The sequence below is a fragment of the Cimex lectularius genome, unplaced genomic scaffold, assembly GCF_000648675.2.
Source record: "Cimex lectularius strain Harlan isolate CLEC.00 unplaced genomic scaffold, Clec_2.1 scaffold493, whole genome shotgun sequence".
Lineage (NCBI taxonomy): Eukaryota > Metazoa > Arthropoda > Insecta > Hemiptera > Cimicidae > Cimex > Cimex lectularius.
This window is the reverse complement of record NW_019393422.1, coordinates 10,460-36,439: the sequence shown is the minus strand read 5'-3', so window position 1 is coordinate 36,439 and position 25,980 is coordinate 10,460. Positions and strand designations below refer to the sequence as shown.

The 25,980-nt window shown below is 35.5% G+C and overlaps 1 protein-coding gene across 1 annotated transcript; it reads right to left on the bottom strand.

The window, feature by feature from the left end:
* Positions 1-25,432, bottom strand: LOC106669162. Its single transcript, XM_024229946.1, has 3 exons — positions 25,277-25,432; positions 13,150-13,390; positions 1-693 (listed from the first exon to the last, which is right to left on the bottom strand). Exons 1-3 carry the CDS (start codon positions 25,373-25,375, stop codon positions 623-625), a joined length of 411 nt encoding a protein of 136 aa, XP_024085714.1. The 5' UTR covers positions 25,376-25,432; the 3' UTR covers positions 1-622.
* Positions 25,433-25,980: the final 548 nt, after the last annotated feature.

The following is a 25,980-nucleotide window of genomic DNA, read 5'->3' as shown; positions in this document are numbered from 1 at the left end:
GTAAAAAGGAAATAAAATAAATATATTTAAATTATTTTACATTGCAAATTTGTTTGTTTTAAATGTTTTTCTGCGATTTATATCATATCACTCATACTACATATTTTGTATGTTGAGCTGAATGGCTGAACGGTAATTTTTTGCCCTGTTCGTTTTATACTAACGAGATCCGACCTTTATCTTAAAGAATTGACGGTTTACACGGTAAAAGAGGATCTACGCTGAAAGAAAACCTTTTGGCACCATGTACGAGTCCATCTCATTCAAAAATTCTCCTCGTATATCTAATAATTGGCGTCTCTGGTAAGCGGTTATTTCACAGCCACCGAAGCCTGGCGTTTGAATTGTTTACAATTATCAATTAAATATATATATTTTTTAATAATCAGAAAAGGGGATAATTATTCTATAGCTTTATGAAACATTTCACAACGCAAAGTATCTTCACTGTCGCCCCAACGAACTCACATTTATCACAAACACTCTTTTCACCAATCCGTTTATTTATTTCAATCTTCTTTTTTGTTGTATTCACCTTATAACTTTTTTTCTGGAAATATTTTTTGTGTATATTTGATATGCAGGATTATAAAGTCGGTTCGCATGGGGCCTATTGCGGAGGTCACGTCGCTCCCATCCAGGCTAGCAGACAGAGAGGAAGCAGCCAACGGCTTAGATAAGAGCTTCTACTACCTGAAACAGTACATCACTTTATCAAAACTTCCTTTAAAACTTTGCTTTTTTTATTTATGTAATGAAAAGTTTAAAAAACTGACTAAAATAATCAGCTAGGCTGAAATAAATAATTACATTTATTAGAGTTAGTGGTCCGATTGACCGAATAACCTTTTTAATTATTTAATCTTTATATAAGGTATTGGTTGAGATAAAAAAGTCAGTGTTATGAGCGGGATTCGAACCCACGATAGCTCAAGTGGTAGAGCAGCGGCGTATTTACCCGACCGCCGTGGGTTCGAATCCCGCTCGTGACAATGACTTTTTTATCCTAACCTTATATAAAGATTAATTAATTCAAAAACGGTATTCCGTTAATTGGACCAGTTAATTCATCCACCCAGAGGGACCGTACGTCAGTACTTTGGGATCACGGTGCCAGTTGAACCGTGCGTTCTAGGACATTTTCTTTTGCCACTCCAGGTTCCACGGCATATTTCCATAGACCGTTTCTAATCCTTGGATCCAAGGGAGATTTCTAGGCAAAGCATAACGGGGTAGCTTTGAAAGCGTGGTGAACTCTCTTAAAACACAAGCTGTATTTTTGTGTTGGCAGTTGAGTCACGGGTTAGGGTACTTGTCTGCAAATCCGGGGAGGGTACATAACTAGTGAACTACGGGGTACATTCTCTCAGGAAAGAGTTATTAGGGGTATTCACGATGTTTGTAAGATGGTAGCTGGTCCTAACTCGAATAGAAAAATGTCCAGTAAGATCGTGAACGCCCCCCTATTTTCGTAGCATGTTAAACCTGAACGAAAAATAAAGCTATAACAGTCCTTGAAGGCTCGTTGTTTTTTGTTTTTGTTTTATTTTGTGTTATATTGTAAGATGCCAAAAGTTAATAAAAAAAGACAATTAGTCAACTCTTTCATTCATAACGACCCTAGCCACTCGAAAAGTACAAATGACACGCTTCGTCAATTCGTGTCGACATACCTAACTTGTATCTCTCTCTCTCCCTCACTCCCTCTCTCTCTACCCCCTCTCTCACTTGTTTCTCTATCATATTTTACTTTTCACTCTATATCTGTCTCTTTACCTCCCTCTCTCACTTGTTTCTGTTTTGTAATTTGCCTTTCACTTTCTCACTCTCTCTCCCCTTCTTTATAAATTTATCTGCTTGAATGTTTCTGTGTGTTTTTCATGCGTTCATCCACTGTTCATGGTAGTCCTGCAATATTCTCACTTTCTTTATATGCATGACTCTCACTCTCTCTCTCTCTCTTAAACACTCCCCCTCTCACTCACTATCACTCTCTCTTTCTTACTTTCTTTCCTTCCCTCTCTCCTCTCTCTCTCCTTCCCTCTCTCCTCTCTCTCTCTCTCTCCTTACCTCTCTCCTCTCTCTCACTCTCTCTCCTTCCCTCTCTCCTCTCACTCTCTCTCCTTCCCTCTCTCCTCTCACTCTCTCTCCTTCCCTCTCTCCTCTCTCTCTCTCTCTCTCCCTCTCTCCTCTCTCTCTCTCTCTCTCTCTCTCCTTACCTCTCTCCTCTCTCTCACTCTCTTTCTTTACCTCTCTCCTCTCTCTCTCTTACACACTCCCCTCTCACTCACTCTGTCTCTCTCTCTCTCTTTCTTTCTTTCTCTCCTTACCTCTCTCCTCTCTCTCACTCTATCTCCTTACCTCTCTCATCTCTCTCTCTCTCTCTCTCTCTCTCTCTCTCTCTCTCTCTCTCTCTCTCTCTCCTTACCGGTTCAGTTAAGTCAGATATATTAGGTGTATTCGCGAAGTATGTTAGACGATAACTCGTGTTAACTCGAATAGAGAAATTTCCAGTAAGATCGTGAACGCCCCCTTCTTTTCTTAGCTTGCTAAACGTTAAATTTTCTGCTATGATGAGCGGGACGACGGGCAGAACCAAAACTAAAGCTATAACAGTCCTTGCAAACTTGTTGTTGTTTGTTATAGTTTGGTTTTGTGTTAAATTGTAAGATGCCAGAAATTAATAAAAAAAGGAAAATTAGTCAACTTATATGCTTCAATTCGTGCTGAAATACCTAACTTGTATCCTAATGTCTAACAGCCTACAACTTTATAGGATAGGGGATGTATCCGGGTAAAATAAGAATGTTGTAATTAATATAATGATGAAAATTATGAATGAGAGTGTAAGGACAGGAGAAATTAAAAAAAGAAATGTATTGGTCTGATTTAATTAATGCGTATTTAAGAATAAGCATACTTGTAAAAAAAAAAACAGCTGTTGAATTCATGTCTGCCATGTTGGTTACCTACGCCCTAACGGAAAGTAATGTGACTATATTTTCGACCTAACATTTAACATTGGCCCTGGCCTGTTAGATCGAGCAATGTTAACTAGCTGATTCTTACAAGTCCACCTCATCATGTTTCTCGATCTAACAGAACTTAACAGAGTGAACAGGGTTAACACAAAGATTGTGAATACCGTCCATATTGAAACCTCGTTCTGGTGGCACTAAACAACGTTTTATTTAGTGAATCCACCATGACAGTGTAGACATTTTACACTGTAACACCCTGTATACAGACAGGATATTTCACTACATAAAGACGGAAAGATAGTTGTTGGAAAGACAGGTGAACTGCTGAGAATTGGAAAAACATATTCATTGAACTGTTAGATTGGTCCATGCGGTCTGCAGCGTGATGATCCTGTCATTGGTTTCCTACCTTTCATTTTGGTCTGGTTATCCTCTGGTGAATAGTCAGGTTGATTTTCCTCATTTCACTATTATCAGTGTTTTGTTTGGATGTAATCCGTCTAAAACCGGAGAGATAGAACTACCACAGACGCAATGATTTGATGTTGAAGACAAAGTAACATTTTATGAACTCCTAATTCCTCACTTTCGCTATCCTTTTGAGTCATATTGAAAAATATGACCTCGGCTCATCATTAACGTTTACCTAACTTCAGGAAAAACCAAAATGCCTGCCCTACCCATACGTTCAAATTATATAAGCTTTAACTATCTGTAAACTTCTTTCAATTAATTAATCTTTTTATGTAAGGTTTAGGTTGAACATGAAAAATCCAGCACCACGAGCGGGATTCGAACCCACGAACCTCGGCTAAAGACGCCGCTGCTCTACCACTTGAGCTATCATGACATCCATTCACTCGGACACCAACTTTCCTCTCAACCTACAACCTTTCGGATTTTCCCGTTTTTGTCATTTTTCACACTTTTGCATTTTGAAAGTAAACCTTACATAAAAAGATTAATTAATTGAAAGAAGTAAATAGACAACTAAATATAATAGATTTTTCTGTAAACTATTTAATTTAGCGATTGGCGTTTTAGTATTTTTAACCAATCGTTTCAATAGGTCAAAACTGTATCATAGAATTCACTAATTTAGTGGTACGCTTGACCAATTAATATATTACAATTAACTAAAGTTTTTAGTTGAGATAAAAAAAATTGAAAAATGGCAAAAAGAAGGGAAAATTCAAATGGTGCGGTTGAGATGGGAAGTTAGTGTCCGAGTGGATCGAAGTCACGATAGCTCAAGTGGTAGAGCAGCGGCGTATCTAGCCGAAGATTGTGTGTTCGAATCCCGCTCGTGCCACTGATTTTTTATCTCAACTAAAACCCTTAATTAATTGTAATTGTATCATAGTTTAAATGTCCGATATGTTATCTTAAAATTTTTATTAAAGAGTCATATCGCATTGATCAAATGCGCCACGCCACGTTAAACCTAGGTTGTTTTAATTTGGATACTGTATGTTAGGAGTTCGGAAAAATGTTGTTATAAAATATCAGATGTAGTAACTTGTTCGACGAGATTGGTGGTAAAAGCGAATAACTCGGCTCCGTCGGACGCCCTGGAGGCAAACATTGTTTCGTGATGTATCGCCCGGGTCGCATGCATAAACATGACACGTCACGATGACACCGCTTCTTATCTGTATTCCCCTTGCGACTCAGTGCTAAAGGGCCTTAGAGGTTGGAGGCGCAGGGCTATTTGAACTTAGCGCTAATACAACCCTATTAACCCGGTTTGCCCATGCGGCACCGGAGTCGTAACACAAATCTGCGTTAAACCGGAGCCTAAGGCCAACTTTAGTGGGACAACTGTAATGTAAGTTATTTGTATGGGCAGGGAATCCGCGTATACGCAAATAACCCATCGTACGACATCTTCCTCTATTAAGGAGATTACCGAAACAGGAACTCTGTCCTCACCCTTCGGCTAGAAACTTTTTTAACTGAAATGAAATACTTTCAAAGCAAATATTCAAAGTAAATTATCTTGCGGTTTTCTAAGTTTGGGGAGGGTCAAAGGGCTTCACCGAACTGGATCAATCCAATATGGTTTTCATTATCTATCCACCCTTTCGGTAGCAGCACATCCAGCCGCACGGTTTACTGACTTTCTCAACAGAACCATTATCAGTTTGAGCTAAAACTAAAACTAACATTTTATATACAAATTTTGGTATAAGGAATTCAACATTTTATTACAAAGCATCAAAAATAATTATTTTCCTAATATTTTATAATAATCTCAGGTCCTTCATCGCGCTTACTAGTAATTTATCAGAGAGTCTTTTTTTAAAAAGGCGGCTGAATTTTCTTCACCATATAACGTTATAAAAAAAAAAACTTTAAAAAATCCGTACAGGTCAGTAAAACTTTACATTTGCAGATAAACAAAACCATTTATCTTCCGAACCATTATTTTAAAAGAATCTGTACTCTGAAATTATTGTCGTAATTAGATTTTAAATTGAGCAAAAATTAACAAAATTATGGTACAAAATTTGGAAAAACACATAATTTGTTCGCAGATATTTCGAAGGTGAAATGCAGGTTGGTAACCACTTCACGGGATTTTTTATTTATTTAATTTGTCAGTTAGATATTATTTTTTTATCAATTTCTTATCTCTAAACTAAACAACATACAACAAACAAAAATTAGCTTTGTGAAAAATTAAACAACAGCAAACAAAATAGTGCGGTTTTTCCAAACTTTCTGCGAAAACTTCGTTATTTTTTTACTGCAGTGTTGATTTCATCGTAAAAAAACGTCCTTAAAAACCTTATTATTTAGTAGCCTAATTTTCCAAATTACCTTTTTCAATAATTTTTCTTTTTATGTAAGGTCTTCGTTGAGATGAAAATATTAGTGTCACGAGCGGGATTCGAACCCACGACCTTCGGCTAGATACGCCGCTGCTCTAACCAGTTGATCTATCGTGACGATGTCACGATTATAAACGGCTTATAATATCAGGTCTTTCATCGCGCTTTCGAGTAATTTATCAGAAAGTCCTTTTTAAAAAGCCGGCTGAATTTGTCTTCACCATATAACGTTATAAAAAGAGATTGCAAAGGGAAAAGTTAGTGTCACGATCGGGATTCGAACTCACGACTTTCGGCTCAAACGCCGCTGCTCTAATGCACTTAAGCTATCGTGACGATGCCATGGTTATAAACGGCGTTGGAGAAACACCAGCAACTATGTGTCTCTTTTGGGAAAGGGGTGATGGAAAGGAAACTCGAAACTGTCAGAATAGGAGATAGGAGTAGCCTACGTTTATTATATAGGGGCGGATATAATTATCATCACCCTGCAGACTATACCATTATGCCAAACAATGTTTAGCTGCTTTGAAATAATACACAACAAAAATAGAAAAAACACGTAGAAAACACACGACGTAGGTTCAACCTCACGTCACCTGTTGGAATTAATGGTCGACCAATTATGGTTAGTACAGCCATGATTGCTCGTGTTACATATATATGGTGCGCGTGTTGTATCGTGGCTTGAGAGGTTTAAAATAAAACCGAATCGTTTACCAACCCTAGGACCAAATAAACCACGTTGAATTTTATTTTTATATTATCCGTTGATTAATGACAATATTCATGTCGGGGGTGGCGTTTTGGCGGGAGAAATTTTATCGTTTTTATTGCATTATTGAAGGCGATAATTTAGTGGCCGGAGCCAGGATGGCATAAAAATTACCGCTCGTATAAGGAAGCAGTCAATGTTCCCACCGTTTTTTATGCGCGTCCGCCACCAACCTCCCCGGCATGGATATTTATTGTTTCCCCATTTGCGCGTTTTATTTTCCTTATTTTCCATTGGAAGGGCCTCTGTCCCATTTACATGGCATTTACATACTGGCGGGAGAGGGCTTGGAAAAATTAATTTAGAATAAAAGCCTATAATGATGTTTATATTGGTAAAAATTGATTTTAACAAAAACATTATATTATTTTCGACAAACGATCTTTTCAACCTTTCTGTGATAGCATTCTATGATTATTTGGAGATCATGAGGTACGGTCTGGTGTGACGTAGGTTTTAGAAAAACATTTTCTTTATCGTGCCAACGTTTCGGCCTTTATTGAGATCATCTTCAGGGTCGGGCATTTATAAACCTCGTTTGAATTTTACAAATACATGTAGGATGTGGAAAAAATTATGAATTTATACAATATAGAAAATTTTAGATTAAAAAAAATGAATTTATACAATGCTAGAAAATTTTAGATTAAAAAATGGATTTATACAATGCTAGAAAGTTGTTGATTAAAAAAAGAATGAATTTATGCAAAGCTAGAAAATTTTAGATTAAAAAAAGGATGAATTTATACAATCCTTTTTAAATAATCTAAATAATTAAATCTAAATAATTAAAATATAAAAAAAATAATAAAATATAAAAAAAATAATAATTAAAATCTAAATAATTAATAGCTATGAATTTATACAATGCTAGAAAATTTTAGATTAAAAAAAGTATGAATTTATACAATGCTAGAAAATTTTAGAATAAAAAAAATGAATTTATGCAAAGCTAGAAAATTTTAGATTTAAAAAAGAATGAATTTATACAATGCTAGAAATTTTAGATTAAAAAAAGTATGAATGTATACAATGCTAGAAAATTTTAGAATAAAAAAATGAATTTATGCAAAGCTAGAAAATTTTAGATTAAAAAAAGAATGAATTTATACAATGCTAGAAAATTTTAGAAAAAAATTATACAATACTAGAAAATTATAGATTCAATCGAAGTATTCGTACTCTCTCAAAGTGTTTGTTTTCCGTGTAGATGTGCTATTCTTGTATGTCGTGTTAAGAGTGCCAGTGAGATATTGCTGTTTCATGTTTGTTTCTCCATTATATAAATTCATTTTTGTTTTCCAACATCCTACATTATTTGTAAAATGCAAACAATGTTTAGAAATCCCAGGCCCTGAAGATGATCTCAATAAAGCTCGAAACGTTGGCGCGATAAAAAAAATGTTTTTCTAAAACCTACGTCACACCAGACCGCATCTCACGATCTCGGAATAATCATTGACTAACTAAAAATCACACAATTCTGTAAATGTATTTTTCACATGCATATATGTATTGACGGTCTTCCAACTATTATGGGAGTATTTCTGAAAAGAAGGAAAAAGAAAAAATACTCTTTTCTGTGTTATCGCAAAGCAAACAAACTTTAACGCCTAGAAAACTACACATATAAATATATATATAATATATATCAAAAAGGGTTCGGAATGAGGAATAATACTGTCTAAGATAGCTTTGTAAAATAACATTTAATTTCTTTGCAAATTGTTATATTTTTCACCGCATCAAATGCTGAATATTGAACTTCAGCCATTTGTCAAAAGTAGTGTTGAAAGAATTGGAAAGCGGGATAATATAAATCCAATGCAAAATGGAGACTGTGGGGAACGAAATCAATTCTTGCCGAGAGGGTAAAAAAAAGCCGACAATTTAAAGGCGAGGGTCGGTATTGAATTTTATTTCAGGGGGTTAGATTCAAAGAGCGGTCCCGGGCTTGACGCATGCATTAAACAGGAGGATTCCTTTAGATAAGGCCCAGGTTCCAAATGGACTTCCTCCCACAGGAAGGAGAGGATTCGGGAAGGGAAACAGCGTGGGTCCGCCTTGCCTTCCTGCGAAAGGGCCCTTAAAAGATGTATCCCCGAATGCTAAGGGGATTCTTCTTCAACCCGGGCCGTCCCTATGTCCCACGAATACCGACACGAAAGCAATCATACTATTTTGCTTCACTTGCCGCCAATGGCGAATCGCACCCTCGTAAAGTCTCTATTCAGCTTGTCGCCAAATGGTGGGACGTGGAGTTGGATAAACCGAAAAAATCCAGAGGATTTATGCCCTCGAAGCCTATTTTTTCAATAATTCAACAATAGTTTTCCTCCTCTGCTGATTTTAACGTCACTTTTTCAATGACATTCACGCTATATTATATTGGATTGTTTGATGTATTATATTTGTTGAGAAAGTGTTTGTGAGTGCGTGTGCACATGTCTGCCCTGATTATGTATGTAAGATTTTTGTTTACTTAATTTTAGTCTTTCTAAGAATAAAACAAAGAGTTACATCTTTGTTAAAAGTAAAAGAATGATAAGAACTTTCTTCCTTCTTCTACTTTATAATTCTCTCCCTGTTTCTCTCTCTCATTCTCTCTCTCTCTTTCTCTCCTTCTCTCACTTACTCTTTTTCGTTCTATCACTCCATATCTTTCTTTTCCTCTCACTCTATTTTTCTTTTCCTCTCTTTCTCATCAGAATGCCTTTTGGTTTACCAGGTATTTTTCTTTTACTCTAATTATCACTTTATAACGTTTTATAAGTGAACACACTTTTAGCATACTACATTGTTATCTATTTCAATTTTTCCATTTTCGATCAAATTTTATTATTTTCTTGTCAACTTGTGAAGGTCTCTATGAATCTTTATACCTGAACGATTATTTTTATTTTCTTCTCGGTTTTTCATTCGTCATCCTTTCATCCCATCCTCTTTCCTATTTCCTCCTTACACTCTACTTATCATTGTATAATTTTGTATAGATACATATTTTTCATGTAAAAAAACTGCATTGAATCCGTTCGTTGTTTGTCTGTAAGAGAACTTACATCCCCCGACTCTACAAGAAGCATTCACTCTTTTTCTTTATCTCTATCACACACTCTCTCCATGTCCTCAACACTCACGCAAAACTAATATGACACCACAAGAATAATACACTTTATGCCCTGGCGATGGTACGAATAAAGTCGTAACATCGGCAAAAAAAAAGAAAAAAAAAGAAAAAGGGGGGTTTATAAACTAGCTCATTTTTGACTGCACCTAACGACTTCAACAAATTATGAAACAACAGGACACTAAGCAACACATATTAGGGGTATTCACGATCTTTGTGTTAACCCTGTTAACTCTGTTAGGCCCTGTTTGATCGAGAAAAATAATGACGTAGACTAGTAAGAATCAGCTAGTTAACATTGCTCGATCTAACAGGCCAGGGCCAATGTTAGATGTTAAGTCGAAAATGTAGTCACATTGCTATCCGTTAAGGCGGTAACCAACATGGCCGCCATGAATTTAACACCTGTTTTTTTGTTTAGAAGTAATTTTTTTCTTAAATACGCAATAATTAAATCAGGCCAATACATTTATTTTTTTAATTTCTGACCTGTCCTTACACTCTCATTCGTCATAGATACATCCCCTTTCCTATAAAGTTGTAGGCTGTTAGACGTTCAGATGCAAGTTAGGTATGTCGGCACGAATTGAAGCTTATCATTTATTAGTATTTTTCGAGTGCATATATAGCATTTTGTATGAAAGAGGTGATTAATTTTCCTTTTTTATTGACTTCTGGCATCTTAAGATTTAACACAAATGGAAACCAAAACAAACAACAACAAGCCTTCAAGGACTGTTATACCTTTATTTTTGGTTCTACCAATCGCCACGAGCAACATTGCGGAAATATTAACGTTTAATATGTTAAGGAAAAAAGAGGGCGTTCACGATCTTTCTGGAAATATTTCTATTCGAGTTAACACGAGTTAATATCTGACAAACATCGTGTATACCCCTATTATGTACTTAGGTAATGTTATTTGCGTGTTGTGTTATACTATTACATATAGAAATAGTTATGAATCGCAGCGTATTTTCTGTATAAATTGTTGATCTTCTGAATAAGTAAGTTATACTAGGTCCGTTTTGACCTTCAAGAATCGGATAGTTGACATTGCTAGATCTAACAGGCCAAAACTAATATGACACAGCAAGAATAATACACTTTATGACCTGGAGATGGTAAGAATAAAGTCATAACATCGGCAAAAAAAAAAAAAAAAAAAAAAAAAAAAAAAAAAAAAAAAAAAAAAAAAAAAAAAAAAAAAAAAAAAAAAAAAAAAAAAAAAACGAACTGCACCTATCGACTTCAACAAATTATGAAACAACAGGACACTAACCAACACATATTAGGGGTATTCATGATCTTTATGTTAACCCTGTTAACTCTGTTAGGCCCTGTTTGGTCGAGAAAAATGATGACGTAGACTAGTAAGAATCGGCTAGTTAACATTGCTCGATCTAACAGGCCAAGGCCAATGTGAGATGTTAGGTCGAAAATGTAGTCACATTGCTATCCGTTAGGGCGTAGGTAACCAACATGGATTTTAACAGCTGTTTTTTCTTTACATGTTTTTCTATTCTTAAATAAGCATTAATTAAATCAGTCCAATACATTTTTTTGTTAATTTCTGACTTGTCCTTATACTCTCATTCGCAATAGATACATCCCCTATCCTATAAAGTTGTAGGCTGTTAGAGGTTAGGATATAAGTTAGTACTTTTCGAGAGAATAGATAGCATTTTGAATGAGAGTTGATTAATTTTCCTTTTGTATTAACTTCTGGCATCTTACAATTTAAAACAAAATAAAACCTAAACAAACAACAACAAGCCTTCAAGGACTGTTATACCTTTATTTTTGGTTCTACCAATCGCCACACGCAACATTGCGGAAATATTAACGTTTAATATGTTAAGGAAAAAAGAGGGCGTTCACGATCTTACTGGAAATTTTTCTATTCGAGTTAACACGAGTTAATATCTTACAAACATCGTGAATACCCGTATTATCTGTAAATAAAAGTAAATTTTTATATGATTCTTTGATTAACATTCAGCGAAATTTTTAGGCATTAAGGAGCAACAGACAATTTGGCTCATATTTACAAACATAAAATCCTAAAAAAGTTATTAATTTTTAGAAATTTTGTCTGTAATTATTTCATATTTTTAATTGTGTCGTTTTTTTTATTGTTCATAATATACCTGTTTTTATTTATACGTCTACCAATTCTTATTTATTCATTCTTCTTAATTACAATCTTTATTTTTCTCGTAGTTTTTCTTTCATCTGATTAACAGAAATATCCTTAAATGGAAGTTTCTACGGGGTATTTTATACAACTATGTATTTCAAATTGGACGTAATCGATGTTTTAAGTGATTTTGATTTAAGTATGCAGGTGATGGTAAACTTTTGAACGCCAGTGAATATATTTATCTTTATATATGGGTAAATTTATCTTAAAATAGGTATTACCAGAAGTAATTAAGAGCAATTTGGTGTATTAAGATTACGGTATAAGTTCATAAAATCTTGTTTCCCTCCGACGTTAATTTCCCGACGCTCCATTTCCCCCTTTTCCCGAAATAATTACGGATTCGGATATTTCCGATTGAGCTAACTTTCTTTGGAAGAAAATAAAGGTAATAACTCCCGACCGGGGCGAACATTTTCCGCCCGGGGAGAAGGCACGATGTCTAATTAGGAAAAGCTTAGATTAAACTTGCCGCACAAAATCCCGACGATTTAATAACCCCGGGCAAAATGCGTAATCCTTTTCTTGATGAAATAAAACCAAGGGGTGACGTACAATATACAGGCGTAAACGTAGGATTTATTTATCTTACGCATACAGACTTAGTGGTTGGCATAAAACAAAACTATAAAAACTGGAAATCGCTCACATCCTACGAGTTCCCTTATTTTGAATTTCATCAGTCTGTTCAAATGTGTTCGTTTTTATAATGTGGCCGCCGTCGCCGAATAAACACACTCTGAGGCAAAGAATTCGCTTTAAAAAGCGACGCTTTTCTGCTTTTGGAATTCACATTGAATAATTTTCAACCCTTTTATAAAACTTTCTGATCGAACGGTTGGAAAAGCTCTAGGGATTCTTATCGTGGTAGTTGGATATTGGAATTTTATAAAAGGACTGTTTACAAGTAAACTTCTAGACATTTCAGTTGTGGGTGAGAGAAAATGGTCCACGATATTGGTCGATATCAAATTGGGCGAGTGTGCGCTTGATAGGATGAAGAATAGCCTCCAATGAAGATAAAGAGAAAAATGGGAATAGCGCAAATTTAGGGCTTTACAGAGCTGGAAGGTAATTAATGTCCCCATTTATATAAACGTCCCAATTGTAAAATCAGTCGAATAAATAAATTTCACAAGTCACGTTCATTTTGTAATCACATTTCTAATATTTAATAATTTTGGGTAAATCAATCACGTTAAGAGGCAATAATGATAATTTATCTTTACCTAGATTGTGCAGCCTTTCCTGGGCGAGCTTTTGGTTGGCGCTGGCTGAAGCCAGCTTCGGCTCGACAGTGGCCGACAACGCGGGCATATCTGCGACGGAGGACGAACATTTCAGACTTATCGAAGATCCGGGCCCTATAAAGTGTTTTTTCTCGGCTAGAAACCTCAGGCCCAACGCCCTCGAATACCGTCCGTTCTCGTGAGACAGGATTGGGTACTTGTCTGTGAGCCAAGTGTCCGCCTTAAACATACAAACAAATTTTCAATATTTTAATATTTTCAATAAAATTAACAAAATTAATAAGTGATGAAATGGCTAAGTTAGAGGTAAGCTGATTGAAAGAAAATGAGTGACATTTTTTAACCTATTCACCTCCCTATCGTACACAAAGAAGATCCCATACCGGCGCCGAATATGGTATGAGAAGTAACGAGTGACATTTCTTAACCTATTCACCTACCTTTCGTAGATAAAGAAGATCCAATACCGGCGTCGTATGTAGACTGGGACGTATGAGTGCCGTTTTTAACCTATCCCCCCCCTACCTAAAGGAGATCCCATACCAGCGCCGTATATAGAATGGGATGTACTGAGTGACATTTTTGAACCTATCCACCTCCCCACCCTGCCAAAGGGAGATCCCATACCGGAGCCGTATATAGACTGAGACGTATGAGTGACATTTCTTAACCTATTCACCTCCCTTTCGTAGATAAAGAAGATCCAATACCGGAGCCGTATATAGACTGGGACGTATGAGTGCCGTTTTTAACTTATCGCCCCTACCTAAAGGAGATCCCATACCAGCGCCGTATATAGAATGGGACGTACCGAGTGTCATTTTTTAACCTATTCTCCCCCCATCCTACCTAAGGGAGATCCCATACCGGAGTCGTATATAGAATGGGTCGTACTGAGTGACATTTTTTAATCTATTCACCACCCCACCCTACCCAAGGGAACCCTATACCGGCGTCGTATATAGAATGGAACGTACTGAGTGACGTTTTTAACCTATTCTCCCCCCATCCTACCTAAGGGAGATCCCATACCGGAGTCGTATATAGAATGGGACGTACTGAGTGACATTTTTTAATCTATTCACCACCCCACCCAACCCAAGGGAACCCTATACCGCCGTCGTATATAGAATGGGACGTACAGAATGACATTTTTTAACTTATTCACCTCCCCACCACAACAAAGGGAGATCCCATAACGTCGCCGTATATAGAATGGAACGTATGAGTGACGTTTTTAACTTATTTACCACCCACCCTACCAAAGGGAGATTCCATAACGGGGCCGTATATAGAATGGAACGTTCTGAGTGACATTATTTAACCTATTCACCTCCCCACCCTACCTAAGGTTGATCCCAATACCGGCGCCGTATATAGAATGGGACGTACTGAGTGACATTTTTTAACCTATTCACCTCCCCATCATACCTAAGGGAGATCTCATACCGTCGCCGTATATGATAGCAAAGAAAAAGTTTGATTGATCGAAAAAATATCAGAATGAGCTAGGATGTGAATGAACAAAAGAGTCACGGGAATGCGAAAGTAGTAGGAAAACTACACAGTGAATAAGGAAGTTCGTGCATGAGTAAATCAATCGGTTCATTGCTTTAAAAACAAGTAGTACATTATTTAAGGAACAACTGATCAAATGAAACAAACGATCTAGAGAATAAGAGCGTTATTTGGTGAAATGGGAATTCACTATAACTCTGTTCTATAGACCTTGGAGTAGTGGGTTCGATTCGCAAAAACCCCCGTGGAATTTCTTACCCTCCCTCTCCTACAAGCAATATTCTTGTTTATTTATTAAAACTCTAGTAAAAATATAAACAAACAAATACACACACTAAATCACTGATTCTTTAATGCCAAAACGTCAATGGTATATATATATATATATATATATATATATATATATAGAGAGAGAGAGAGAGAGAGAAGGATAGAAAGGATGACCGAGTAGGCAGCGTTGACATTATATCCCAAACCATTCTCTCAGTTTATTTGGAGCACTTTTAAATTTGGAAAAATTAGAAAATCTCTTAGGACCTGTTCCATTTTGTGTAAAAGGCATGCAGTCTATTAAAATAAAATAAGAGAAAAAAGAACATACATGTTGGCAGTGAGTAAGTCGGTGCGATTTAGAAAGGAGCAGTCAATTAACAACGACACAAAAGAACGACGGAATGAGGGGAAATTATGAGGGAGAGAATGTTCAAAATAGTCTGTGAATGACTTTCTGAATGAGTAATGCGTAGTGATAAACAAAGCATGAATCATTCAGTTGAGAAAGAGAAAGTGTATATTTATGTACGATTGTGTCGGTGTATTGAACAATTATATAATTATTAGGTTTTTATTGATATTAATGAACGTTGGATTGAACCAAGTGAAAGAAAAAAATGTATTGTACAATGAATGAATGCGAATGAGACAGTCAATACTAGTTTTCATTATTTATCGAACTTGGTCAATATGCTAATGTCATAACAACTCAGATTGTGCAGGTTTATGTAAGCATAACAAGAAACAAGGGCATTGCATCGATGTAATTATGTGGATTGTTCTAGGTTAATTTTCGCTTTTCACGACCAATTAATTTTGTTGCGTCAAGTTAGAAGTTCCACCCCTTTTCAAACTTGGACATCAAACAATCGTTCTCAATCCCGATTGAATCTTGAAAATCAAAACAATCAGAGAGAAATTTAATTAATAAATTCAGTTGGAAACGTGCTACTCGAACGAAATGTTATTAAATATTGGCGACAGAAACAAAGAACGGTGGCAACATCGTTAAACAACATCATTGACATTTTGGCAGTAAACAATCATTGATATTAGTGAATATATTTATTTAAACAAAAATATTTCTTGTAGGAGAGGGAGGGTCAGAAATTCCACGGGAGTTTGTGCGAATCGAACCCACTACTCCAAGGTCTACACAACAGTCTCGCTTGCTAACCCACTCGGCCAATAACGCAAACTGCCCACCAGTTTTTTTAAGTCAAAAAGTTAAAATAATTAAGGAAAACTTAGATTTCTCTACATGCTATTTTTTTTGTTCTGGTCTAATTTAATATACGACTTGAAATTATGTACAAGAAACGAATATTCCTTCATAACGACAGAACACGAGTATATTTATTAAAAGAATTCAGAGTTTTAATAAAAACGCACTCTTCTATGTGACCTTCACTCTTCTTTTTACAAGAAGCTCCGAAGCTATGAATAATAATGAATTTTCGCAAGGGAAAATAAACCAAAAAAAAGTAATAACTGGCGTATTATAACGTAAAGGCGGGAATGTAAATAGGCAGCGCTTCACATTCAGACCCTTCTCAATTTTTTTTTTAATTTGCTTTGGAATCGGATAACATTTTGACAGAAGATAACACTCCAATTAGAAAGGATAGGATATAATTTGACCCATTTTATCGTGGTTTGTTTGTTAAATATTTTCCATTCTTCCTTGATATATTTTCCCGTTAGGTTGTTTTATTCATACCCTTTATCTCTTATTCAGTAGCCACATAATACCTACGCAATTAAATAAATGTTTATATTTTTCAAAAAATGTTTTCCTTAAAACCATGACATGACTGTCTGTGCTTGCTTATTTTAAACGCACAGAAATAAGAAATATATTTTTTAATTTGTTTATAACCTACATAATTGTTCTCCCGTTACTCTCTTTCTCTCTCACTCTCTCTCTCTCTCTCTCTCTCTCTCTCTCTCTCTCTCTCGTTTATTATGTTTGGATATTTAGCATGTTTTACTGATTATTTTCTCTCTTACTATCTAGCTATCTCATCTACATACCTTCCTTTCGATTTAATTTAATTTTTTTGTGCAATTTTTCATTTTACTTCATATGACTCCTCTTTCCTTTTCTGTAAATATTATTTTTCATATTTTCTGTCCTTTATCATATCCTTCTCATTTTTTAGATGATTGTACTACATTCTACTTTCTACTCCCTCCTTTGTCATTCTTTTTTTCTATCTTCTTTATTCTGTCTCTTTCACTAACTTTTTATCTTTACTGGTCCCTTCTCTCTCACTCTCTCTCCCGCAATCACGTTCTCTTTCTATTTCTCTATTTGTATGTCTTTCTTCCTTTCTGTACTTGTGTTCTTTTCTCTCTTTCTTTCTCTCTCCCTCTCTTTCTTTCTGGTTCGGTATCTCTCGCGCTCTCTTTTTATCCTTTCTAATCTTTTCTTTCCGTATAAATATTTGTATTTCATTTTCGCTTTTCTTCTCTGTAATTTTTACTCTCTTTCTCTGCTTCTATCTCTCTTCTTCTCTCTCACTCTCTCTTTTTCTCGCCATATTTCGTTGTATTTTCTTACATTTTCTCTCTGTATCCATCTTTTTATTCCTTTTCACTTTTCCTCTATCTCTTTTTTCTCTCTTTCTCTTTCTCGGTCTATCTCTCTCTTTATTTCACTCTATCTCTGTCAGTCTGTTTGTTTGACCGTCTATGTCTGTCTGTCTGTCTCTCTCCCTCTCTTTCTCTCTGCTTTTTCTATTTCTTCTTCCCTCTCCTTGTTTTTTTAATCTCACCGTATCTATCACATTTACTCCCTATATGTTTTTTTTGCTATATATCTTTTCTTTATACTAGTTTTTCTTTCCTTCTCTGTTTCTTTCTCAATTGTTCATTTTATATAAAACTTCCTTATATAATATTGACATAAGCCGTTGATTTGTAAGCAAAGATAATAAAATAGATTTTTAATTTTTCTCGGATTTATTGTTTTCTTTAAGATTGTTTGTTTTTGAAAGGTTTTGCTGTTCATCTTTTGTTGATACTTATGATTGTGAATTAAATATGCATTTCAGTACTTTAATTTTATTAGACAAGTATAAAACAAAACTCATTTGTTTTTATTTTCATGGTTTGTCTACTAAACACATGTTTCTTAGGAGGATCTCATATTATTATAGTTTCTTTTAATTAAATTGCGGTCAACGAGATAGTTAAAAGTCGGCTCGCTGTCAGATCAGACATGAAATATCCTTTTCTTCTTCCCCACTCGAACTCAGACTTAATTAAGGAAATTAATTACTAGATTTAAACCAATGCCCAAGACTGCAAGAGACGCTAATTTTAGTCATGTTACACTTTGACAAGTCGGATTTTGGACTGAGGAGGCACCGAGATGAAGGATGAACGTCGTCTCATTTTCTTACAACCTCAAATTAATTCATTAGGAAAACATATGGATTTACACTTCATTAGTAACACGTGTTTGAGTTGCCGTTTGAAATTAAACCGACGCCGCCTGAGTTTAATTCGTGTTAAACACTACCTTCGCACGAGAAGCATCAAATAACAAAAACGTTTATTTAAGTATTAACCGCTAAAGTATTTAATTAAAATTATATGATTTTTAATGTAAGTGTGTGGTGATTAGTGACCGTTAATCGATATTTATTTAGAAATCGTGAGATGCGGTCTGGTGTGATGTAGGTTTCCGAAAAACAATTTCTTTATCGTGCCAACGTTTCGATCTTTATTGAGATCATCTTCAGGGCCTGGGATTTACAAACATTTTTACATATTACAATTACATTTTGGATGTAGAAAAGTGAATTTATACAATGCAAAATATATTTTATATATTCAATCAGAAACGTTGGCACGATAAAAAAACGTTTTTCTGAAACCTACATCACACCAGACCGCATCTCACGATTTCTAATTTAATCTAAGTATTGATTTAACAAGGTTTCCCTTTATAACCCATTCCTATCATTGTTTTAACTCTTATAAATATATAACTTTCACAATATACATGAGATATTGTGTTCTGTCTCTCATGAAAATTAATATACTTAATTAATAAATCCATTACAGCTCGTGGACCGATTGACTGAATAACTTTTAACTCTTAAGATTAGAAGTTCGCTGATGAGCCTTTAAGACGCATGATTTTTTTAAATTTTTCGTTCATGAAGATGACGAAGAGATTTTAATGAATGAAAAAAGGAGGGAATATCGAGAGGTGGGGTTGAGATGGGAAGTTAGTGTCCGAGTGGGTCGAAGTCGCGATAGCTCAAGTGGTAGAGCAGCGGCGTATCTAGCCGAAGGTTGTGGGTTCGAATCCCGCTTGTGACAGTGACTTTTTTATCTCAACCAGAACCTTAATTAATTGTACAGAATTTATTTGCTCAAGCGGACCACGAAACCTAAGAAAATTGCAAAATAATCTTTATGTAAGGTATTGGTCGAAATAAAAAAAGCCAGTGTCACAAGCGGGATTCGAACCCACGACCTTCGGCTAAATACGCCCATGCTCTACCACTTGAGCTATCGTGACTTCCATCCACTCGGACACCAACTTCCCATCTCAACCCACCTCTCGATATTCCCTACTTTTTTCATTCATTAAAATCGCTTCGTCAACTGCGTGAACGGAAAATTAAAAAAATCACGCGTCTTAAAGGCCCATCGGCGAACTTCTAATCTTTGCGAAAATGACTGAGAAGCATGAGAAGCGGCGCCGGGTTTGACACTTGGGCCTGCAGTGCATAATCCCGATCTAACCAGGAACCTTCTCGCTCCTTCCATTTCTCCCTTGTATCTCTATTTAAGGATAGAACCCCCTCTTCGTATATTCAAGGGGAAATTCTTCAGATCAGTACTTCTTCAGAGCAGAATTGGTTTTCACTCACTGATCCCCGGGTCTGATGATGGCACAGGATCTGCTGATGTCTGTAGATATGCAATGTTTTCGCATGCATCATATTTTTTTCTAATTTCACCATTGAACTCCCCGATGAACTGGTGTGCTTGTCGTTAAAATCCTTTTAGCCGTTTTTGTATTGTAGGCATTTCAAACAGATATTCTGATAACATCTCAAACATCGCAAATATTTTAGGGGTCAAAAAATCGGTCAATTTAAATTCAAAAATAAATTTATATTTTGAGGTTTCAAGAAATGCCAAAACGAATTTTTCATATGAGCTTGACATAAAACATTATGAAACAGTTTACGTGCAACATATTCGGTTTTTAGAAAATTGTTGTTTATTTGTAAATTTTAATAGTTTTTATTATATCTTCATAATAAAACTAAATAAAAATTGCTGTGAAAAGATATATTTATATAGTTGATTTGAGCAATTAGAAATGGCAAATAAAAATTTAGAAAGTAAAGGACCTATTCACAAGAAGTGTCCTTGTCTGATATTTTGGAGTGTAGTAAAAAAAAAGAAAAAAGATCCAAATCCATGATACACCAACTGGTCAACTGGTCGTCCCTTTGTAAGTTAAAATAATGGGTAAACTGTCTCTGACATAAAAAAACTATAATCAGAAAAACCAATGAAAATAATTAATGAAAAGACAGCTGATTGGGATAATTAAGGAAAACAACTATAAATCTAGGGCTTTTCTTTGGTATACGGACGCCTCAAAAATGGGAAAGGTTATGGGGATTGTAAGGTACTTTGTGCACTACATGGCCTTAGGTCTACATCCATGTTTAAAGTGAAATTCTAGCCATAAAAACATGTTCACAATATTTATTATTATTTCACATTATTTCATATGCCAGGCAGCTGAAAAGGATCTCCAAACTTACGAGATTATCAGAGTATCACAAGCAAAGGAAGCAGGCATACTAGCTAAAAAAGGAGACTCGATACCACTCATAGGGCCAAATCCATTTTCTGGACTATTTTACAGCGACAATGTGTGACCATGTTATTCTGTATTGATTATACCAGTGACTGATGTGGAGAACAATAGTTTGAAACCCCTTCATTTTAAATCTATCACTTACATATCTGATGTGACCCAGAAAATCAAGGGTTTGTTCAAATGTAAAATTGGGGACTTGGGAATTGCATACAAATATAAAAACAATTTAAATATTCTGCATGAAAGCAAATGAACCAGTGGGCTCACAATGCAATGTGGTTCATTGGGTATCATGTGGGGGTTGTAATATGCAGTATGTGGGACAAACCACACAAATGTTATCAGCACGGATGAACTAACATAGGTTGGGTTGTGAGAACAGAAAAAGAATTTCTGGGCTCATAATCCATGCACAGAGTGGTCATTTTTTTCAAGTTTGATTAACCAAAGGTCTTGGCGAGGGAGCCAAACTTGGAAAGGAGACAACTGGCAGAAAAGGTTATATCAGTGTTACCCCAAGTACCTGCAATGTGCAAACGGATAGATTGAGCTCCATTTCGGTTTATGATGGTCTCCTAAACACATTCAGGGTTTTAAATAAAAAGCGGGAACAGAGAGTGCAGCCCTTGAGGCAAAATTTGTAAACTAGCCGCTTTGCCTTTAAACGAGTCCGTAGATCACTTGTAACGGAAAAGCCACCTGAGCCGCATGTCTCTCCCTTGTGTTAGAATTTAGCACTTGTATGTTTGAGTTAACTATATGTAGTACAATTTAAAAATTCTAAACTAATCTTGTGATATTCCAATGTATCTAAGAGACGTGTACTTATAGTTATGTGTAACCGAGGTAACCTATAGGACTACGTTTGTGGTTTTAAATAATTTTTAAATTTTTATAATATATTGTTGTATTGTTCTTAATTAACTTTACACTGTTCATTGTTTTAGATACTGAGCTTCACCTAATTTTAATTATTCTTATTATATATGCAATTTCTTGTTCTCCAGATATATTTAAACACGCATCTAGTTAAATAAGATAAATAATTGTTTTTTGAATTTTGTTTTTTAAATTATATAAATGTTTCTAACTGCGATATTTTGCAAAAATAAATAGGCCTTGATGATGACGATATAATCGTCGAAAGCTCGGCAACTACTTAAAGAGTTGTCGTTTCTGTTGTGACCTCACTGAAGATCCTTTTTTTCAAGTTGTTCAGCAAGCAGGTCGATACATCATTTCATCTTTAATTATAGATTATTTCTAGAAGATATCAATTGATTGAACATATTTTATGCAACTTTTGCAACAGCTATAAAAACGTTTAAGGTACCTGGGAAAACCATTCTTGAGCTATACAGTTCATGATATCATTACCATGACAATAATTCTTTATTAAAGATACGAAAATTTTTGAGGAAATCAATTAAAAAAGATCGGTAAAATTGACGATAGTTTACGAGTTAAATGGATAAATTCCTACGCCTTGTTATGAAGTGGGAAAAAATACGTATTGATGATGAATAAGTTCGCTGCATTACAAAACGAAGGAAATTAGAATGATCAAAGATGACGGCACATATTACTAAATGAACTATCGTAGACATTCTTTAAAATGTGTATTTCATGCAGACACGTTTTGTCCCTTTGTCCTCGAAAAAATGTACCAATTGGTCCATCAGCTGGACAAACCCGTGGTACCAAGGACACGTTCTATACGGGAACATATGATAGTTGATGTTAAAGAGGATGCTGAGGTAAATTCGAATGGTTCGGTAAGAATATCTGAATTATTCGAAATAGAAAGGATTTGACATGTTTTCGAGATATATTATTAAATTCACCCAATACAATGAAGGGCCAAGGATAAATTTCTATGTGTTTCTGTAATCTGCCAGGCCTTGAATCAAAACATTAATATTTGTCTCGGCATGTAATTAGCACAAATTTTCGGCCAACATCTAAATGAAAGACTGACAAAAACAAGGCATTTAATCCTATAAAAATAAGAGGAAAGATATATAATTTTGGCTAACTTTTTTAACTTATGAATAGGTGATCAGGTTCTGCTTCAGGTCGGTAGCGCTTTGTGTGTATGTCAAAAAGGACTGTATTCAATATTTGTCGAGTTGATTATACAAACAAATTACCGTGGAAGTTTGCCCCTCGAAATTTGCATTTCTGACAATTCCAACTTCGGAGTCGGGTTAGCAATTTGCTTGATTGTTTATTAATTGGCGTCTGTTTTATTGTGAAACTACGCTGAAGATTAATTGGAGAGGTAGCGTAAAAAGGTGATACTATGTCAAAAAGCCGGCCACCTTGTGAACACCGGAGTGTTGTTCAACATTGGCAAATGTTTGCCGAGTTGTTTAAGCCACGTTTCGACAGGATCAAACGTTATTAGTAACCAAAGACGGATAAATATTGGTTCTGAAATGTCAAAGCGGTTCACCTACGCTAAAAGGTCCGAAAACGGGAAACGAAATCTGTCATTGTCCAAGTAAAATTTTATATTATACTCATTATATTAAGTGATCTATTGACCAAATTACTTCTTTCAATTAATTAATCTTTTTATGTAAGGTTTTTGGTTGAAATGAAAAAGTTAGCGTCACGAGAAGGACTCGAACCCACGACCTTCGGCTAGATACGCCGCTGCTCTACCACTTGAGCTGACGTGATTGCGATCCACTCGAAAATCAACTTCCCATCAAAACCCACCGTTCGAATTTTCCCTCCTTTTTGCCATTTTTCAAATGTGTAATTTATGCGATTCTCGGCGACAAATGAAATGGCCACGGAGAGCTTTAGTGAAGAATACTGTTCATTTAAATTCATTAAATTCACTAGTTTCGTGGTCCGCTTGACCAATTAATATATTACAATTAATTAAGGTTTTTAGTTGAGATAAAAAAGTCAATGGCACGAGCGGGATTCGAACCCACGACCTTTGGCTAGATACGCCGCTGCTCTGCCACTTGAGCTATCGTGACCTCGATCCACTCGGACACTAACTTCCCATCTCAACCCCGCCTTTTGAATTTTCCCTCCTTTTTGCCCTTTTTCAAATGTCGTGTAATCGGATTTGATTCTCGGCGACAAATGAAATGGCCACGGAGATATTTAGTGAAGTATACTCTTCATTTAAATTCATTAAAGTCACTAATTTCGTGGTCCGTTTGACCAATTAATATATTACACTTAATTAAGGGTTTTAGTTGAGATAAAAAAGTCAACTAAAAACCTTAATTAATTGTAATATATTAATTGGTCAAGCGGAACACGAAATTAGTGAACTTCGTTTTACTTATTAAATCCATTATATTTAGTGGTCTATTGGCCAAATTACTTCTTTCAATTAATTAACTTAAGGTCTTGGTAGAGATAAAAAGTCAGTGTCACAAGCAGGATTCGAACCCACGACCTTCGGCTAAATACGCAGCTGCTCTAACACTTGAGCTATCGTGACTTCCATCCACACGGACACCAACTCCCCCATCTCAACCTTACGTTATTCAATAATTTATTAAAAATCGATCGGAAGTTAATCAGAAAGTACGTGAAATTCTGAGTCGTAAACAACCTCATTGACATCGAATAGGTATTGTGAAGATAAAAAAATGGTACCATGGGCCTCGATCAATTACCCATTGAAATAAATACAATCGAAATCCATGCCAACTCCAAAGACAGACTTGGGCAATAATTCCAGTATATTGTCGAGCAGTGTGCTAAGTTGCCGCATTCTGCTATGTGATCGTCTAGACCGGCCATGTACGTTCGTAAATTATCTTTCACTGCCTAGTTTCCTCAGTTTTTAAAATATTTTCGTACATAATATTAAATAATGATAAAAAACCATGCTACATCAGCCACATTAATAAACTTGTGACAATATTTCTTTTTTAAGTTTTATTTTCTACGCTTTTGGATTTTCATATTAGTCAAGAATATTTTGTATATATATTTGTCGGAGATGAAGAGAGTGCGAAAGAAATTCCAGGGGCTACGGTGGGAATCGAACCCACGACCGCGGTTTCTACGAGGCGTGAGTCCGTCACGCTTACTACTTTTCTAGCGGGCCATTTTTCTACAAGTTGAAATATTTGTTAACAATACAAAAATAAAAATATGTTTCGAATATTGAAACGTAAATCTAATTCTCTTATGTGACAATCGACCTTATCGCCAGATAATGAAAGGAGACCATGTACTTAATCCGACTCAAGCGGTTTATAAGGTATTAATGTGAAAATCCGAATTGAAAAGATTCCAATTACGACTTTACCGAACCCAGGGAAAATTTGCCATGTCGAACACAACTTTATAAAGGAGAAAAATACGAAACTTCTTTTTTCTAAGAGGGGAGAGGGAAACGTTTTGCTCTTTGTCAGCTCGTTCTACCACTTTTGTCCCGTCAAGCTGAAAATTGCATTGTGTTCAACTTACCTTGAAACCGTTAATGAACCAGGCCAGACTGGGAGCCGGGTTCGATTTGCCGGAAGTGCAATTTCCGGTGACATAGTCTCCCACTGAATAAATATCCATTACGCCTGAAATCTGGGGCGGCCTGTCCGGATAAGCTGAAAAAAAATGGAGAAATCATTAACACAATTGAAGGGGAAAACTTTACAAATTGTCTAGGGAAAGTTATTTTTTTATAATGTAACACAAACAATTTTTCTGGCAAACAAATATGTGGTTAAAGTTCGTTTATTGACTAGCTTCCTTTTAATCGATCGACGTCATTCTATTGTTTTAGTTCTCTCATTCATTCGTTTTGCGACAAACTTAGTTTCTTACACATATTTATTTCTGCATGTTAATACAATAAAATATTTAGTGGCTCACATCTATACAATTTGAATACCTGAATAAATGAATTGCCATTAAAACATGACTAACAGACTGGATTACTAATTCATAATTGTTCTTCCTTCATTGACTAACCGACTCGATTGTTCATTCCACTGTCATTTATTCATTGACTAACTAACACGACCACTAATTCTTTTCTAACTACAAACCATTTTGTGAGATAATAGACTCACTCAGTTACTTTATTTTTTAATGTGTTGTGATTAGTGACCGTTAATCGATAATTATTCAGAAATCCTGAGATGCTGTCTGGTATGATATAGGTTTTAGAAAAA

Coding starts and splice junctions, on each gene's coding strand:
- LOC106669162 (XM_024229946.1), bottom strand. CDS start 25,375: ATGGATATTTATTCAGTGGGAGACTATGTCACCGGAAATTGCACTTCC. Junction 13,391..25,276: donor GGTTCATTAACGGTTTCAAG/GTAAGTTGAACA, acceptor TGTATGTTTAAG/GCGGACACTTGGCTCACAGA. Junction 694..13,149: donor GGAAAGGCTGCACAATCTAG/GTAAAGATAAAT, acceptor GTACTGTTTCAG/GTAGTAGAAGCTCTTATCTA.